This window comes from Lygodium microphyllum, chromosome 12 (assembly GCF_053477565.2).
Source record: "Lygodium microphyllum isolate KBCC chromosome 12, Lygodium_microphyllum_v1.1.10, whole genome shotgun sequence".
Taxonomy (NCBI): Eukaryota; Viridiplantae; Streptophyta; class Polypodiopsida; order Schizaeales; family Lygodiaceae; genus Lygodium; species Lygodium microphyllum.
The window spans coordinates 153,617,405-153,636,688 of record NC_141146.1 but is presented as its reverse complement, the minus strand read 5'-3'; the positions used below and the strand labels follow the sequence as shown (position 1 = coordinate 153,636,688).

The 19,284-nt window shown below is 42.0% G+C and overlaps 1 protein-coding gene across 1 annotated transcript in view; it reads right to left on the bottom strand.

Moving 5' to 3' along the window:
• Positions 1 to 19,122: 19,122 nt before the first annotated feature.
• Positions 19,123 to 19,284, bottom strand: part of LOC148028463 (mechanosensitive ion channel protein 10-like) — an 81,740-nt gene continuing 81,578 nt past the window's right edge. Inside the window, exon 10 of the mRNA XM_087690273.1 lies at positions 19,123 to 19,256. Coding sequence (XP_087546399.1) covers positions 19,224 to 19,256 — 33 coding nt within the window. The 3' untranslated portion in view covers positions 19,123 to 19,223. The remainder of the gene's footprint in view (positions 19,257 to 19,284) is intronic.

The window sequence follows — 19,284 nt, the reverse complement described above, 5'->3', positions numbered from 1 at the left end:
CTTCATGTAGCAGAGTTTATGGTAGCATGTATGGCTAACAATACCAGAATCCCTGAGCATTGGTTAGCAATATTCCTACTACTTTCAAAAGCGTGGCATTTCAATGGTACGAGAGATAAGAAGCATAAACTTTTGGCACATGGGATCCTGAAGTTGGCCTTTCTCACTAAATTCAAGCGTAAAGGTTTTGAAGAGTGGATGCGAGAGGAGTTCATGAACCTAAGTCGGTCCTCTGGAGAAAGAGTAGAAGTTATGTCTTGCGAATGGAATCCATCTTAAAGAGATGGACCAACCATCATTTGGATGAAGGCATCCAGAAGGGAGTGTTCCTCAGAGGCCTACAACCAAAAGTTTGCAAGTTCATCAAATTGAGGAGACCAATTAATCTGCAAGTTGCCGTGGAAGGTGCAAGATTGTATGATGAAGTTGAAACAAGGTTATCAATGACTTCAGGAAGAGGAGTCTTACCTCCTCCCATGCCAGAAATGGTATATCCACTAAATGCAGTCCCAGGAATAGTTCCCTACCCCTACCTCCAGATGCAAACAATGCCGCAATACAATGTACCTAATCCACAGTGGCCACAGATGACAATGCCATCAAATGATGGTTCAACCACAACAACATTGGCCTGAAATAGTTTCTCCAATGGCGACTCAACAATAGTAGAATCCTACCCACTGGAATCAACAAACCCAAGTCTCAACAGGAGCTTTGAATCAGAACCAGAACAAAGTACCCTCTGAGGCAACCCAACTAGTATATGCAATAATCACAGAAGCTTTCCAAAACCCTACCACAAGTACTCCTAGAGGTGAAAATCTGAAGGATTATCTATCCAATTCAGTTACAAATATCAAGAAAGAGCTTATGGATGTGATTACATAACAATTATAGGCACTGAAGGTGAATATTACCAATGTATCCACTCCTGCAGGGAGAGATGATGTGATGCATTCTAATACATGGTGTGGAAAGTGCCATCAAGTAAGACATTTAGCCACCACTGAATGTACCCGAAAACCAACCATTCTTGGAGCCTTTTATTCATATTATTTAAGGAAGAACCATATAGAGGATATCTGCTCTCTGAAAGAGATGAACGAAAGAAGAAAGAAAGATGAAGATGCAAGATTCAACTTGTTGAAATTCAAAATGACAATGTAGGACATTGGACAAAAGCCTAGGGAGTTTGGCCCTAATTTTGGTCCAAGAAGGTTTCCCTCTTAAAGTTACAGAGGATGACAGTCTGGTGGTGGCCAAAGATCAAAAGTGGAGTGTTACAGATGTGGAGAAAAGGGTCATATCTCACCAAATTGTCCAAACCCTAGAAGGTCTGTGGACTACAAGCTCTTATGTAGTCAATGCAAAGGAGAAGGCCACACTGCAAAAGATTGTCCAAGTCCAGCTCCTGTGAAATCTACTTTTGATAAGTAACAAAGGACCCAATAACCTGCTTCCAATTTTGTGGAATTGGAAGTGGACACAATAACGTGGGCAAAGAAAGGAGAAACCATAATTCCAAAAGAGAACATTCCTTTTGGCAAGACTGTGAAGTTCAACCTTCCTTGGGAAAAGTAGAACAATGCAATCCAAAATCAAGAAGTACAGAGCACTACAGAACCACAGAGAGCCACAAAGACAATTGTAGAGACAGGACCAAAGGTTTAGGAAATAGAGGATGTCAAAGTACCTTCTCATGAAGAGGAAGCACAAATGTTACCACTCCTAGAAGAAAAAGGGAAGATAAAAGTAGGTGTGGCTCCATTTCCTAGCCGATTGGAAAAGTCAGTGGATCCTATCAAAGAATATGATTTGGTCAAAGACCTAGATACTTTCAAACCAAACTTAACATTCCTACAATTGCTGATGTTATCTCCTAGTTGTCAAAAGAAATTCAAAATCATATTGATAAGAAGAAGAGGCCCAAGAATTGTTCCCTTCGTGGCAACCAAGTCCAACAGAGCCTCAGAACCTTTAAAGGAAGTATATGTGGCTAACATCTTCCTGGATTGTGGAAACCCAGAGATTGTTGTATGGATAGAAGGATGATTTATTGCAGATGCATTGATTGATGGAGACTTATCAGTAAATGTAATGATGGATGTGACAATGAAGGGTCTAGGCTTGCAAGAAATGCAACCTACACAGCGGCTTATCAGATTGGCAGACCAAAGCAGAATCAAACAGTTGGGCATTCTCCTGTACGTAAAGACAACTCTCACAAGAAGGAACTATTGGCTAATATATTTGGTGGTCAAACCAAACTCCTACGGGACCTCATACCCTCTGTTGTTGGAAAGACCTTGGCTTTTTGAAGCAAAAGCAAGGATGGACTGGTTCAAAGGAACCTTATCCCTAGCAAAGGACCCAATAAAGTGGTATTGAAGTTGTATGGATCACAAGTAGGCAATGGATCCACATCCATTAAAGTTGTAATAGACTCCTCCAATGAAGTAATGGATGGTACATCAAGAGACGAAGAGGCTATCAAATAGATCTTTCCTAAGAAAATAGAGGCACAGTCCCTAACAGTGGGCAATGTAAGCCAACTACCGAAGGAAGCAAAGTCTTTGTCCATGGGATAATACCTCCTGCTTGAACCCGAATTGACTTCTGAAATCACCTCTGATAGTGAGATAGAAGCATGGATGTACTGTTCTCCTTGTTACATGGCAGTCGCAGAGATAGAGCTAGAGATAGAGACATACACAAAGACAGAAGCAGAAGCAAAAGTAGAAGACATAACAGAGAGATTGTTTTTCTCTCACAGAGCACCCCACATATATAGAAACAGAATCTGAAGAGGATGAAGGTGATAATGTAGAAGAAGATTATGAAAGTGAGCTAGAATGATCTATCCTACTCACATAAGTTAAAGATGATGATGAAGTTCCTGAAGTCTCAGAAGCAAGAGATCCCTTTCTGTTTGACAGAATGATTATGGTACCTTTTGGATTGATTAATGAGTCATGCCATAATCAAAGCCTTTATAAGAAATGGATTAAGAAGAATAGGCCTTCCTTTAGCAATGGATCTTGTCATCCAAAGTTACTTTTTCTCAGGGAAGATGATGAGATGATACACCTTACCAACAACCCCCAGCTTTGCAGTTCAAATAGAACATAGAAGGTTCCTGTTATGTGACATTCTTGGATGCATCTTCAGAAGACGAATCCTTGATCCAAGAAGTAACTCATCCCCAACCCAAACCCAAAACCTCAATGATACCCTTTCAACCTCCTAAAGAGCAAGCTAAACCTCCATTAAAAGAGAACAATAGTTCTAGTGCATCATCAGAAGATGAGACTACTCCCTTGAAGGAGTCGGATCTCTACCTTAAAGCAGTTCGTGGGACATTTATCTGTGAAATGGAAGGTGAAAAGCAATTGACGTTCATGGATGCAGAAGGTACTGAACGTCACGTGAAGGTGGGTCTAAATCTTCCCGAAAAAGAACTACTGGTCTTGCAAGACCTACTAAAGGAGAACTTAGACGTGTTTGCATGGTTGTACAAAGATCTAAAGGGGAATGATCCCATAGTATGCCAACACCACATTGACCTAGAGCCTAATGCCAAACCTATGAGGCAAAGACAGAGGCATATGAATCCAAATTATTCTGCCCTACTAAATGCCGAATTATTGAAATTCCTTGAAGCTGAGTTTATTTATGGAGTGGCTAACGGTGAATGGGTTTCACCCATTGTGGTAGTATCCAAGAAGAATGGGAAACTGTGAATATGTGTGGACTTCTGAAAGTTGAATTTCAAGATGAAGAAGGATCGTTTCCCTATCCCTTTCAAAGATCAACTGTTGGACACAGTGGCAGCCCATGAGCTCTATTCTCTCTTGGATGGATTCAGCGGATATAATCAAGCCCAAATTGCAGAAGAATATCAATCCAAAACAGCCTTCACAACAGAATGGGGAACCTATGCTTACAGAGAGTGATGCCATTTGGGCTCTGTAACGCTCCTGCTACTTCCCAACGAGTAATGATGGCTGCCTTCTAGAACCATCTACATGATTTCATTGAGGTGTATCTCAATGAATTCTGTGTCTGTAGCCTAATCCGTGAGCATTGGGGACACCTATATTAGTGTTTTGAAAGATGTCAAGAGTATTGGATTTCTCTCAACCTCAACAAATGTGTCTTTGGCATCTCATCAGGAGTTCTTCTAGGTAACATTTTCTTTGCACAAGGGATAGCAACAAATTTGCTAAGATTGAGAAGAATGCTGCCTTAATAGCCCCAACCAACCTTAAACAATTGAGGGGATTTGTTGGCCATGTGGACTATTACAGAAGATTCATTGCAAACTTTGCGACGAAGGAAACCCCTTTACATAAACTCCTCAAAAAAGATGCTGAGTTTACATGGACCAATGATTGTGATGCGGTGTTCAATACCTTGAAGTAGTGTTTGATTGAAGGACCCATCATGTAACCTCCTAATTGGACAAAGGAGTTCCATGTGCACATTGATGCATCAATTGAAAGCCTAGGTGAGGTCCTCTCTAAGTTAGATCAACCAATCTATTATGCCAAAAGAGCCCCTCTAAGTTAGATAAATCAATCTATTATGTAAGTCGGAAAGTAACCGATAGAGAGTGAAACTACATAGTGACGGAGCTTGAGTGTCTAGCAATGGTGTTTGCTTTGGAGAAGTTGCGACATTATTTGTTGTCGGTGCATTTTAAATTCTATGTGGACCACAAAGCCCTATTCTTCCTGATGAACAAGACTGACGTGAAGGGAAAAATGATGAGATGGCTCCTTTTGTTTCAAGAGTTTGACTTTGAAGTGGTTATCAAACCTAGTCGCTCTCATGTCCTGGAAAATCATCTATCACGAATCCCTCAAAGTAATGATGAAGAAGAGCAAGATGATCCCGACCTTCCTGATGATTCCTCGTTTCTAGTCGAAATAGTTATCCCATGGTACATTGATATAGCCAACCTCCTGGCAACCCAATAGTATCCCCCAGATATCTCGAGCCATGAGAAGAAGAATCTTATGTTGGAATCAGCCCCCTACACCCTATTAGGAGGAGCTCTACACAAGAAAGGCAAAGACGAAGTCTTGCGAAGATGTGTTATAGGAGAAGAGATTTGCATAATATTGAAAGTATATCATGATGAGCCCTGTGGTGGACACTTCGCGGGAGAGGCGATAGCCAAAAAAGGCCCTACTGCAGGATATTGGTGGCCGACCCTCCATAAGGATGCCTATGATTACTGTAAACAGTGTGATGCTTGTTAGTGAATGGAAAAGCCTACCAAATCCAGTGCCATGCTCATGCAACCCATTCTTTCTCTAAACTATTCAAGAAGTGGAAAATTGATTTCATGGGCCCCATTGATTTGCCAACCAGAAGGAAACATGATAGATATATCTTGGTCTATATAGACTATGTAACAAAGTGGTGTGAAGCTAAAACTCTGAAGCGGGATGATGGCAATAGCATAGCCCTGTTCCTATATGAGAATACCATCACCCATTTCTCGGTAGTCCCCTAGAACTCGTTAGTGACTGAGGTACTCATTTCCTCAACAAGATCATGGAAGAGTTGACATAACTATACAAGATCCATCATCGTAATTCTCCACCCTATTAGCCCAGAGCCAATGGCCAAGTCAAAGTTACCAATCGCATCCTCTGCTTGATTCTGACAAGAATGATAGTGGCACATCGTCATGATTGGGATGATCGACTTATAGAGGCCCTTTAGGCATATAGAACCTCCCATAAAGTGGCTATAGAGGACAAACTCCTTTCCAGTTGTTGTATGGAATAGAAGTTGTCTTTCCTGTTGAACTTGAGCTACCCTCTCTATGCATGGCCATCAAAGAATGCTTGGGAGGTAACGAGTCCCTACAACACCATCTTTGGCACTTGGAGTGTCTCGATGAGATTCACAGGATGGCCCTATAGTGCATGGAAGCCACGCAAGCTCGCAAAAAGGTCTTGTTGAGATGACAAGCTCAACACATGCAGACATTGATGATGGACCTCCTGGTTAGATGGGTCCACACGTCTACACTTAGCACATCGGTGGTCATTATGACTCTCACATGGCCACTGACTCATTACTTATTATATTCAGGTTGTTACACCTATTTACAGCTGGCATAGTTATAGCGCCAGTCGACTAGTGTAGTTGGTTATGCATTGTTTGACTTAGTAGGCCACTTTCCTTTATGTTGTATCTTATCTATACTTTGTGTATATTGTAAAGTGCATGGAAGAAGAAAAAAAACCAGCAAGAAAACGTTTTGGCATCCATCTCTCTTCTTGTCTCTTGAGTGAGCTTCTCCTTGTGCATTCTATGTATGTTCGATGCAGCATCTTGAGCAACTCCCCCCACCACGCGATTCTTGACATGGTATCAGAGCCGTGCCACTGAGAGAGGCTGATTTCGAGGGCCGAAGTGAAGGAGAAGAAGCAAGGTTCGAGCAAGCAAGGCATGGGTAAGAAGCTCTCCCATCCTTCCACTCTTTCTCTTGGATAGTGCCTGTGCAGGCACCGGAAGCAGGGCAGAGTAAAAATCTCAGATTGCAGTGAGATTTGGTGTGCGCGAAGAGCGCTGTGTATTCTGCAGATAAGCCCTTTGGAGCTTGCCCGCAGTTATTTTGGGCATCTGAGGCCGTTTCAGGGCCCGTTTTAGAGCCGCAAGGTTGCGGACAGCATTTTCAGGGTACACTGTGACTTCGACTGTATTGACGTAAAGTGGGTGCGCAGGTTACAGATTTCAGATCTGTAAGTTCAAAGGTGTTTACCAGCAAGTAAACACAAGGTTTATCTGCAAACAGGTTGTAGATTGCATGTATTGTTGAGCAAATAGTGAAAAAGGTTGTCTGGTGTATTGCTGTGCACTACAGGTCGAGGGTTGCAGAAGATTTGCTTGTTGTTTGGTATTAGTTTTGTGATAATGGCAGAGAACAGTGGAAGCCCCATCATTGAGAAGCTCGACAAGAACAACTACCCATCGTGGAAGTTCCGTGTCACAAACTTCCTTATTGGAAAAGGCCTCTACGAGTTTGTTTCAGGTGAAGAAAAGGAGCCGGAGGTGAGTGATCCTTCAACTGCAGAAGAGACAAAGACACGGAAGGAATGGAATGCAAAAGACAAGAATGTTATGTATTGGCTGTCAGCAATAATTGACAATAATATGCTGGGACATATCAGAAATGCAGAGAATTCATATGCATCTTGGACCATACTTGAAAGTATGTTTTCTGTAAATACAAAGGCACGAAAGATTCAACTCAAGCAAGAGTTGAATACATTAAAGAAAGGGAAGATGTCTATCAATGAGTATGCACTGAAGGTAAGAAGCATTGCAGATGCATTGGCAGCGATTGATGCAATGCCCGATGATGATGATTTGGTGTCGTCTACCTTGGGTGGACTTAACAATGAAAAGGCTTGGAAGTCTTTTGTAACTTTCGTATATGTCAAAAAGCCATTTCCAGATTTCGATGAGTTGGTCTCTCTTATGATTATTGAAGAGATCAACATGCAGAATGAGACATCTGAAAGAAGTGGTGAACAGGTCCAAGCTTTCTACTCCAGTTCAGGAAGGGGACATGGCAAGTTCTCTTCAAAAGGTCGTGGTACAGGACGCGGTAGTGACAACCAGTAAAATAGATTGAATCAACAATTTGGCGATATGCAGGTTTCAGGAGGTCGTGGTAACTTTAGAGGCAGGGGGCTTTAGAGGAAGAGGTGGATGGCAGAACAGAGGTTCTAACAACTCTGATATTGTGTGTCACTACTGTGGCAAAACAGGTCATATTGCAGCCCAATGTTAAGCTAAGAAAGATGATATTTGCAGTGGTAAGTTGCAGCAAGGAAACTATACATCGTCTTCACGACAGAATGAAGACAAAAATGAACTTTTGTTTGTTATGCAGCATATGCTGAATGCTGTTACAGGAAAGGGAACACATGAAGATGTTTGGTATGTTGGTTCATGTGTATCCAATCATATGACCAGCCATGCAAAATGGTTTGGAGAGATGCAGGATTTGCAAAATGCAGGTTATGTCCAGACGGGTGATGATTCATGCCATCCAATTTCACATATTGGAAAAGTTTCCTTGTCCTTGCATGATGGTAAGACAAAGAATCTTTCAGATGTATTACATGTGCCATCTATTATAAAGAACTTGGTGTCAGTGGATCAGATGGTAGAGCAAGGGCTGCAAGTTAGATTTAATGCAAAGGGCTGCTTTATAGAAGACTTCAATTACAAGTGCAGGTTAGTTGCAAAGGGAAGTAGAGTTGGGCGTATGTTTACTCTGGATGTTGGAATTCCTACTATGAATGCTGCTATGTATGCTAAAGGAAAAGGTGTTGTTGCAAATATTGAAATTTGGCACAAACGCATTGACATGCAAATGTACAAAGGCTGAAATTAATGCAGTCCAAAGGGTTGGTTACAGGTTTGCCTACATTTAGAGTTGCAGAATTTCATAAGGTATGCGAAGCATGTCAGTTTGGTAAGCAGGCAAGACAACCCTTTTCACATGATAGAGATGTAAGCAGAAATATCCTTGATGTTGTGCATACAGACATTTGGAGGCCTGCACAAATGTATCTCTTGGAGACAGTTCATACTTTGTCACATTTATTGATGATTGTTCTAGAAAGCTGTGGGTATATTTTATGAAGGAAAAGAGTGAAGCGTTTGAGCACTTAAGAACTTTCAAGGCTGCAGTTAAAAGAGAAATAGGCTTGAAAGTAAAGTGCTTGAGGTTAGATGGAGGGGGAGAGTACCTATCAAATGAGTTTAGTGATTTTCTGAGGTCTCATGGGATAAAGAGACAGTTCACATGCAGGTATACCCCACAGCAAAATGGGATTGCAGAAAGGAAAAACATGCATATTGTAGAAGTTGCACGTGCCTTAATGGCTGAAAAGAATATGCCTAAGCATTTTTTGTCTGAGGCTATTCATACTGCTGTTTATATTATGAACAGAACTCCCACAGCTGCAGTTCATGGTATGACCCCCGAAGAATGTTTTACAGGTAAGAAGCTTGATGTCTCACACTTGAAAGTGTTTGGCTGCATTGCGTATGTTCATGTGCCAGATGAGTTGCGGAAGAAACTGGATCCAAAGGCTAAAAAGTGTGTCTTTATTGGATACTCTTTAGAGCAAAAAGGGTATCGATGTTATAACCCTGTCACATGTAAGTTCAAAGTGAGCAGGGATGTCATCTTTGATGAAATGAGCAGTTAGTATGCATCTAGTGGTGATGCATTAGATAATGATGATGATCATGACACTCATGTGCAGGCTAAAAAGCAAGAATCACGGACTCTTAGTGGACCAGAGACATCGTCTGGTAGTTCTTGGTCTAGGAGACTAAGGAGTAGCTCTACATCTTCAGGTGCATCTACTAGCACTACATGTAAAGACAAAGGAAAGAGTAAAGTGTCAGAAGGCATTGATGCAGTTCTTGATGGAGACTCCAGTGGCTTAGAGAGCTTGGATGATGAGCTTGGCATTCCTTCAGTGAGGACTCCAGGTGTGCAAAGAGCACGCGTTAATGCAAAGACTCCATTGAGTGATCCAGTGGTACGCAGGTCTAGCAGGGTGAGATACCCTGTTAAAAGATTTGGTTTTGAAGATTATGTAGCTCACCATTATGCTTATATGGTGAAACTAGTTGAGGATGTTGAGCCCACATGTTTTGAGGAGGCTATTGGTCATGCTCATTGGGATGCAGCAATGGATGAGGAGATGGCTACATTGGAGGCCAATAAGACTTGGGATCTAGTATCATTGCCGAAGGGCAAGAAAGCCATTGGATGTAAATGGGTTTATAAGATTAAGCACAATGCAGATGGTTCTATTAGTAGGTACAAAGCTAGGCTGGTTGCAAAAGGCTATGCCCAAACACATGGCATAGATTATGATGAAACCTTCAGTCCAGTTGCTAGAATGGCAACTGACAGATGTGTGATTACTTTGGCAGCAGCCAAAGGTTGGAGATTGTAGCAAATGGATGTGAGGAATGCCTTCTTGCATGGTGATTTGTAGGAAGAAGTGTATATGGATCAGCCAGCAGGTTATGAGGATTTAGAGCATCCCACGTATGTGTGCAGATTGAAGAAGGCACTCTATGGGCTCAAGCAAGCACCTATAGCATGGTCTAACAAGATCAGAGAGTATCTTGTCAATATTGGCTTTTATGTTTCTGATGTTGATCACTCACTTTATGTGAGAAAGGGAGATGCAGGTTTGGTCATCATAGTCATCTATGTGGATGACTTGATTATTACATGTGATAGTGATAGTGGGATTGCTGAAGTTAAGGATTTTTTGAAGAAGAAGTTTGAGATGAAGGATTTGGGTGAGCTAAGGTACTTCCTTGGCGTTGAGGTGATCAGATGTGATGATGGTATATGGCTGTCCCAAAGACAGTATGTCTTGGATATGTTTTCCAAGTATGGTATGACAGCATGTAAAGTTGAGTGCTGATGTTGGATCAGAATGTAAAGTTGAGTGCTGATGTTGGGGATGAGATAGAAGACCCTACTATGTTCAGGAGGATAGTGGGGAGTTTGATCTACATGACCATTACAAGGCTAGACTTAAGCTACGTTGTTGGTCTTGTGAGTCAGTTTATGGAAGTACCTAGAAAGCCACATTTGGATGCAGTCAGACGCATATTGAGATATGTGAAGTCCACATTACATTATGGACTTTTCTATGAGGCAGGTACAGATGTACAGGTATTTGGATACACAGATGCAGATTGGGCTGGTAGTATGTGTGATAGAAGATCTACCAACGGGTACATGTTCTCTCTTGGTAGTGCAGCAGTTGCTTGGAGCAGCAAAAAGCAATCTACAGTTGCTTTGTCGAGTATAGAGGCTGAGTATAGAGGTGTTGCTGTTGCAGCATGTGAGGTAATATGGCTACAAAAGTTAATGGCTGATTTGGATGTGCAGGTGGAAGGTCTAGTTGTCATTTATTGTGACAACATGAGTAGTATACAGTTGGCTAGGAACCCTGTGTTCCATGTCCGGACAAAACATATTGAGGTACACTACCACTTTATGAGAGAGAAGGTACTAGCAGGTGAGATTGACTTGGTGTATATCAGCACACAGGATCAGATAGCTGACATCTTCACGAAGGCATTGGGTACAGAGAAGCTTCAAAAGTTTCAGAGATGCAGTTGAGCTTGCAGGGGAGTGTTGAGATGACAAGCTCAACACATGCGGACATTGATGATGGACCGCCTGGTTAGATGGGTCCACACGTCTACACTTAGCACATCGGTGGTCATTATGACTCTCACATGGCCACTGACTCATTACTTATTATATTCAGGTTGTTACACCTATTTACAGCTGGCATAGTTATAGCGCCAGTTGACTAGTGTAGTCGGTTATGCATTGTTTGACTTAGTAGGCCACTTTCCTTTATGTTGTATCTTATCTATAGTTTGTGTATATTGTAAAGTGTGTGGAAGAATAAGAAAAAACCAGCAAGAAAACGTTTTGGCATCCATCTCTCTTCTTGTCTCTTGAGTGAGCTTCTCCTTGTGCATTCTGTGTGTATTCAGCGCAGCATCTTGAGCAACTCCCCCCACCACGCGATTCTTGACAGGTCTATCATGACAGCTTCATCAAGTAGAAAGAGTTCAAGGAAGGCGACTTAGTCCTCACTTATGATTCCTAGTTTGGCAAGTTTCCATCAAGCTTCAACAATGTTGGATGGGCCCTTATAAGGTACTTGCCGTAAATCCTAATGGCTCAGTCTAAGTCCAGATAGTTGATGCTTCAGATGATCCCTTCCTTATTAATGGCTATCATCTTAAGAAGTATTACCCTCCTTGGGGATCCTGACCCTCACCATCAATAGCTTTTTCATTCCTTGCACAATGGCCGATACGGCTTTACCTAATGCTCCTGCTAATCCTCTTGTTGCTGACCTTGATGATACGGTTTCATTCTGATAGCCCCTTGCAGCCACCCTCTCCTCCTCCTTGGCTTTCCTTCCTCCTCATATATCAAAGGTGGCGAGGATGGTTCTGATACATGGCGATCTTGCCATTCAACACTTCAAAGACAATACGAAAAAGAAGAAAAAAATAAAAATAAAAATATATCGGTCATGGGAGAAAATGACTTCGGTCCGTGTCATGTCGACCTGTTCTTCGAGAAAAGGTGAATACACCCTCGGAGTAGGGTAAAAGAAAAGAAAAGAAAAGAAAAAGATAAAACTATTCTGGAAGAAAAGGAAGCAATTCCATATCACAACACGTCTTGCTCCAAGAAAAGGTGGCACACACCCTTGGATGGGAAGCTGGCTATGGAAAAGGTGGTAACACCCCGTAGTCTAGGATCGCCAAATCTCTAGCCGAACTCTTACACAAGTAATTTTCGAGCCACCTCCCTTGGTGCATTGAATCCTATAACCTCATCAGTACTTCTGATTCCTACAACAGACTAAGTTTCCAACATGCAATCCAAGCGCCAAACTTGTAGGCTACCTCCCTGGGTAGCCCTCTTCGTCAACCAATCCATGTTGACACTATCAACCAGGAAGCTGATCTTCATCGACAAACTAAGAGCATCATGAGCTTTCATCCTAACGAGATGGGGATGTGAGTATGGGCTACCCTCTATATTCATCAACAGAGCGTGAGATAGAGGGTGGGGTGAGTGACCAGTCCTTGCTCTTTATATCCAGCAGAAAGGTGAGATGTGTGAATGGAGAGTTGCACGCACGGGATGGGCCTCTCAATGCATAAAGAACAAAATTATTCCTATGCACAACACTATAAGGCTCTCTAGCCATTGTTCTTGCACCGTATGCCAGCACATGGCAGGATGCACAGTGCACCATCAATTGCACACAAGGCATACACCCTCTGCACAAGTGAAAGCGAGGATAACATCAATGGGGTTCAGGAATAGGCTATCCTCCTATATCTATCAACAGAGCATGAGACAAAGGGGGGACTGAGCGTCATTTCCCTATGCACACACGGGATGGGTTTTTGCCATCACCACATGACATGTCACTCTGTTATGAGCACTGCACTATCAGGCTCCTTGGCCTGCCTTCTTACACCTATGCTAGACGGGTTGGAACACACTATTGCACCATTAACCGTGCACATTGGCATACTCCCTCTGAATAATTTTCCCCTTGTTCCATTCTAAATTGGGTGTAAGTTATGGGTTTCCATGATTATTCATTGAGAAATGAGAGAGTTGGGGCAAGCGACTATTCTTTCATCCTCCTCCATGAGCGATAGAGAATTGAATGTTAAATCCTTCATCATCACCGAGACGGACTTCACCGACACACAGAGCTACCTCGCTGGGTGCTGTTGCATGGTCCCTCCCATGTTGGACGTGTGCTGTAAATATGCTCTAGTACCTTCTGCATACGACTATGATATCATGGGTGTCATCAACAATCACCATCAATTATCTACAAAATCGGGCCAAGTGTTTCTAACCCTATTTCTTTTTCTGTTTTCAAGTGATGGTAATGTTTAAGTGTGGGGATGTCGGTGTCCAGTCTAATGTCTAGTCCTAGGTCCTCGTTTATTTGTACACCCTACTCGGTAAGGTCTTAAGTGTGGGGATACGTCCGTGTGCATCTACGATACATACCCTCATGCATATCCTGATTCTGATCATGCATCTATCACCCCACTCACCCATCCTCTCTCATCCCACTCTCGAGGACGTTCCTTCCCACCCATCCTCTCTCACCCCACTCTCAAGGACGTTCCTTCCCCGTTTCTCTTTATCCTTTGTTTTGTTGTTTTTCTAGGTGAACGTACCCTACGTTCACCAGAACCCACATCCAATCTTATAGCCTTGTTAGTCCCTTCGAATGGTACACCTTTTCTTTTTGCAGCCCTTGTTGCAATCAACAATTCCAAAGTTATTAATTTTTGACGAATTTTACGTCACCTTGACATGTTTCTATGTGAACATGGCCTTTTGCTTCGAAACACCCAATGAAGTGACAACCGTAAGTTATACCTTCCACCTGACAATCTTCCTTTTTACCGCCAGTCATTCCAAGGCATGGTTTGTCCGTGATTAATTTTTGCAAGTTTTCGTCTTTTTTTCATGCATATTTTCATTCTTTTTCCATGCGAACATGCCTTATTCTCCTTTGAACTTTCTTCAACTTTGATAGCCTTGTTCGACCCCTCTTCTTGCCCATTATTCCTTTTTAGTTTGCCCTATTTCGACCTTTGGATTTTTCGTTATTAATTTTTATATGTGTTTTCGGGCCTTATTTTATCATTTTTTCCATGTGAAAGCCTCTTCATGACCTCGAAAATGCATTTTGACCTAATTGCCCTGTCCTTCACACTTTTCTTGACATTTGTTCCTTTTATTGCCCTTGTTCCGATGTCCGAATTTTCCACAATAAATTTTTGAGTCTAGTTGTGGGTGCGTTGTGCTTGTTTTTTCCATCTAAATGCGCTTTACCTCCCTTAGAACCAGGTTTTCCCATATCCATCACGTCTGACACCTCCCCTCGTATTAAATTTTATGTCATGTTTCGGGTGTATTTTTATGCGTTTCTCCACGTGATCGGATCCTATCCCCGTCGGAACCACGTTCTGAAGTGATAACCCGATTCGACACATCGTCTTGCACACTTTTCCTTCTTTCCATAATTCATTCCAACGGACAGATTTTTTGGTATTAATTTTTGTGTGTTTAACATGCCTCTTTTTTCTTCTTTCGCACGTGAACATCTGTGTTTTCGATTTTTGACGTGTGTCTATGTGTCCGTCACATCGTCCTTTATTCGTGGGTGCACCCCGCCTACATTTTGATCCTGACACTGCAAATGTTTTATCCCTGTGCCCGCATTCATGTGTTGGACAAGAGGGCAAATGCCCTATGCTTTTTATTTATTTATTTATTTTAAAAACCCCTTTCCCCCTACCCGTTCCCGTTCCCGTTCCCATTCTCACCCCTCCCTCTTATTCTCCTTTATATAGATAAATTAAACTTATTTAAAAAACAACAAAAAACCCCCTCTCCCGCTCGTAACCACCCCACCCTTCCCTCCTCTCTCTCCTCTCTCTTCTTCTTTCTTCTCTCTCTCTCTTTCTCTCTCTTCCTTGTTTCTCTCTCCCCGACTCACCCCCTTCTCTCTTCTCCCTCTTTCTCTCACCTCCCCCCTCTCTACGTACCCTCCCCCATTGCCCCTCCCTCTCCCCCACAACGCTCCCTCACCCTCCCTCTCTCCCATTGCCCCTCCCTCTCCCTCACAGCATCCCGCCTCCCCTTCTCTCCCCCTCTCCCTCCCGCCGTCCCTCTCCCTCCCCTGCCCCTTTCTGTCGTCCCTCTACCTCCCGCCATCCCTCTCCCTCCTCCGCCCCTCCTCTCCTCCACCAGGCCACCCCCCCTTAAGCCCCCCTTCCCCCCACCCATAAACCCCCCCCAAGGCGCCCCCCCCCCCCCCCCCCCTCCCCAAGCCCCCTTTCCACCCCACCCCCTTGAGCCCCCCTTCCCCAAACCCATAAACCCCCACCCCCACAAAACTCCCCCTAGGCCCCTCTTCCCACCCTTCCCACCCTCTCGCCCTTCAACCCCGTAGACACATCCCCCTCTTCCTTAGCCCCTTTTCCCACCATCCTCCTAAACAACAATCCTCCCACAACTGATCCTCCTTACCATCATTAAAAATTTTCCAACCCACCGCTTGCAGGAGTTCACGGGCATTGCGGGTGTGTTTGTGCCGTGTACGAGAGCTGTCAAAGAGTGTTCATGTGCGAGGACACACGTCTGGATTTTTCAGTGTGGTGGTGTGTGCTTAGTTTTTCCCACACAGTTGTTCATATGCAAACTCGAGTACTTATTTTTTATTTCAAAACTCGAGGAAACACACTAAAAACACTAAAAATTTCATAAAAACTCAATTTAAAAATAAAAAAATAGTTGAAAATTTTCTTTCACAAATTGGAAAATTTTTGGGATTATTCTCTTGGTTGAAATGCAAAGAATTATAAAAAATTAAAATCCATTGAATATTCAATAAAATCCATTAAAAATCAATGAAAATCACAAATAATTTTAGAAAATTTTCAAAAAATACCAACAACTCATTCGAATATTTTTGGAATGTTCCATAAGCTGAAAATGCTTTGCCAAATGGTCAAACTATTATTTTAAGGCAAAAATGCTAATTAAATGTCTATATTCATAGAAAAATTATTTTATATTTTGAAAAATACTGAATAAATTTGAAAACATTGTTGAAATTTGATGATCCAATTTTCATCCATGGTTGATTGCTAAAACCTCACCATTTAAATTTTTAATTTATTCATGTGACCAATTCACCTTTATTTAAAAAAATCAATCAACAACAACCAAACGAACCAAATACACCTATACTAACCTTAACTTGATATTTGAAAAAAAAAAGGGTGTTGATTTTGGTTTTTGAATGCTTACTCTACCATATCTAAAAATGAACCAGTCGTCACAAGTGCATGCACTAAATAAAAAGTGCTAAATACACACTTAATTTTTAATCAATGAATTTGCATTTAGAGACCTCAGTCTGGATAACGGAGTCCGTGTTTCATTTAATGCACTGCTTCACTCTAATAATTTGTAATTAACCTTTTAAGAAGGAACCACCGTTTTCTTTTTAAGGTTTAACACCTAATAGAAATTCCTTGATTCTTAAATAATTTCTCAAATTAATGAACCATTCATTAAACTAATTTCCATCACTGCACTTTTTCTCCTTTTCAATAAATGTGCTTCGTGGGGTGGACATGTGCACTCCTTTGCGTTGTTTCTATTGTCAAATCTAATTATAGAAGTTCTGGTCATGTTATGTGTGGGTTGTTGTTGTATTATGGTTCGGTTGCTATGTCACGATCGCAGGTACAATTTGTAGTTTTCTTTTCTGCTTGATATGGGGATCTAGGGTGTCTAATTGTGTTGCATAGCATCATGAAGCTTTCGATCGCACGTGTATAGAGGTCATGTCAAATTTTTTCTAAGATGTGGATTGCTTGGGGTCGTCAGTCGATCAGTTACGTCTGTGTGTATCTATTCTAGTCGATCTTATTTATGGTTATTCTATTTTTTTGCAGGCATTCATTACGATTGTCTGTGTGTGGTGTGTGTAATCCATCTGAATGGTGCCTCGTGCTCCTCCTCCAGTCCAGTACATCCCATTGGTGTCTCACGACTATTCTTTACTACTGGAGTCCAAACTTACTAGCAAAGCAAGCTTAACCAAGTTCATCGCACTCTCATTGCCACTTATCTTGGAGGATACTAATACTTGTGATCAGTTTCTAGCCTCTTATAGTAAGAGGTCTGGTCATCAGAGGAATATTTGTCCAACTGATGCCTAAAATTTTGGGCAAGGCTCTGTCTTTACCCTATCAGGGAGACTCTTTCCCTACTACTAGACAATTATTCTTGAATGAGGATATCCTTAAATTGTTGTAGAAGTAGACACAAGATGTGCTGGATCCCAAGAAGGTTCTTACCACTTCTAGCATCAATGTCTCCATGATCTCCAATCCTCTGTGGAAGCAGCTATGCCAATTTCTCCAGGACAAGTTTATGCTTGCCAAGACACCCTCTAACTACCTTTCAAAGGAGTTATTTACAGCTTCCAAAATTATGTTGAAAGACATAACTATTGATTGGAGTTCCTACCTTTTGTCCAAGATGGATCAACACTTTGTAAGAGCCACAAGGGGTAATGTAACTACTGCTACATTTGGTTCCTACGTTTTTGTCTTTTTGACATATGTTGCCCCTTCAAAAGAAGTTCCTACGTTGATAGTTGATCCACTAGATGCTCCTCCCCCTACTGAACACTCTGATGTTGTCATTGAGGATCTTGATCCTATCCCTCCTGTGATAGTTCAGAAGAAACACTTAAAACGAGTGGCTAAATCAGCCCCAGGTCCTCCTCCAGTCTCCATTCCTATTCAATCTAGCAGTCAACTACCAGCTTTCCTTACAATGTCGAATCTTTTCAGAGCACTAGATGGAGAGCACTACCAGATTGTCGAAGGAATCTTGAGAGCTTCAGGCTTTGACAGCTGCCTAGATGGAGGAGCTTAAATTAGCACTACCTCTATAGAACAAAGTAGCATTCGAATTCAACAACGTAATGATCAACTGGTTCAGTCATGTTCTTCTTCACTGAGCCCTACTGTACATCTAGTTCCTTCTTTGTCCCCTGCTGACTTGGCAGTTCTCCAAAGATAAGCCATGTTATGTCCTTTATTCTAGGCTAAAGTGGAAAGGCTTTAGTCCAGGATGGACTTATAATGATCTTCATTTGAGCAATTTCAAGAGTATGTTCCTCCAAATCACTCATTTTTTGTGCCTCAACGATGGATCTACATCTTCTAGAGTATGGTTGGATTGGAGCCTTGTCTTTTGATTTGCTGATAGAAGTAGTCCGCATGGTCTTTGAAGACTTTGTTGTGAAATACACGGGATCTAGAGCATGGCAGATGCGGAAGCTATGGAGGTTGAAAGAGGAAAAAGAAACTCATGAAGACATTGACCCTAACTAGGTTAAATTGTTACACAAGTGAATTAGGTTTCAAGATTGAGACTTGGACTCATAAACACAATCTTGTGTATTGACATTGACATGACACTTTACTGGAAAGAAAAGAGTACTATCATTGCGTTAGAAAAAGAGTGCAAGTACAATGCTTTATAGGAATTGAGTGGTGGAACTTTCTCCTAGTGTGCATATGGGATTCTGGTCCTGAGCCCTCACTACTTCTCACAAAGGAACTAAAGTAGGTGTGATTGCAAATATATCAACACCTCTCCTCAATCACAACCAAAAGTACAAAGTGTGTAAAGGCTTTAGTGAAAGCAACACCTGCAAAGTGTGGGCACACCATAAAGGGTACCACAAACATGATGGACATCTAGAGGCTGTAGCAGGGACCTCACAAAGTGTATAGAGGCTGTAGTGCAAGGATAACTAAGGAGTTTACAAATTTATATTTGAGGCCAGGGCCAGGAAATACAAAACTAAAAAAGTCTATCTGAATAGAAGGACCGATGAGATTTGTCCTTCTCCTAGTGGTCTTCTTCTTCCTTTGCTCCATTTTCTTCTTCTTCTTTGTCTGCAACTAGATAGGCCTTTTGGGACCTCTTTCTGGGATGGCAAAACTTCTCGGTGTGTCCGATCCTTCTACAGAAATCACAGAAGAGCTGATCCTTCTTGCTGTTGTACCTGTTGCCAACATATAATGCATGCTCAT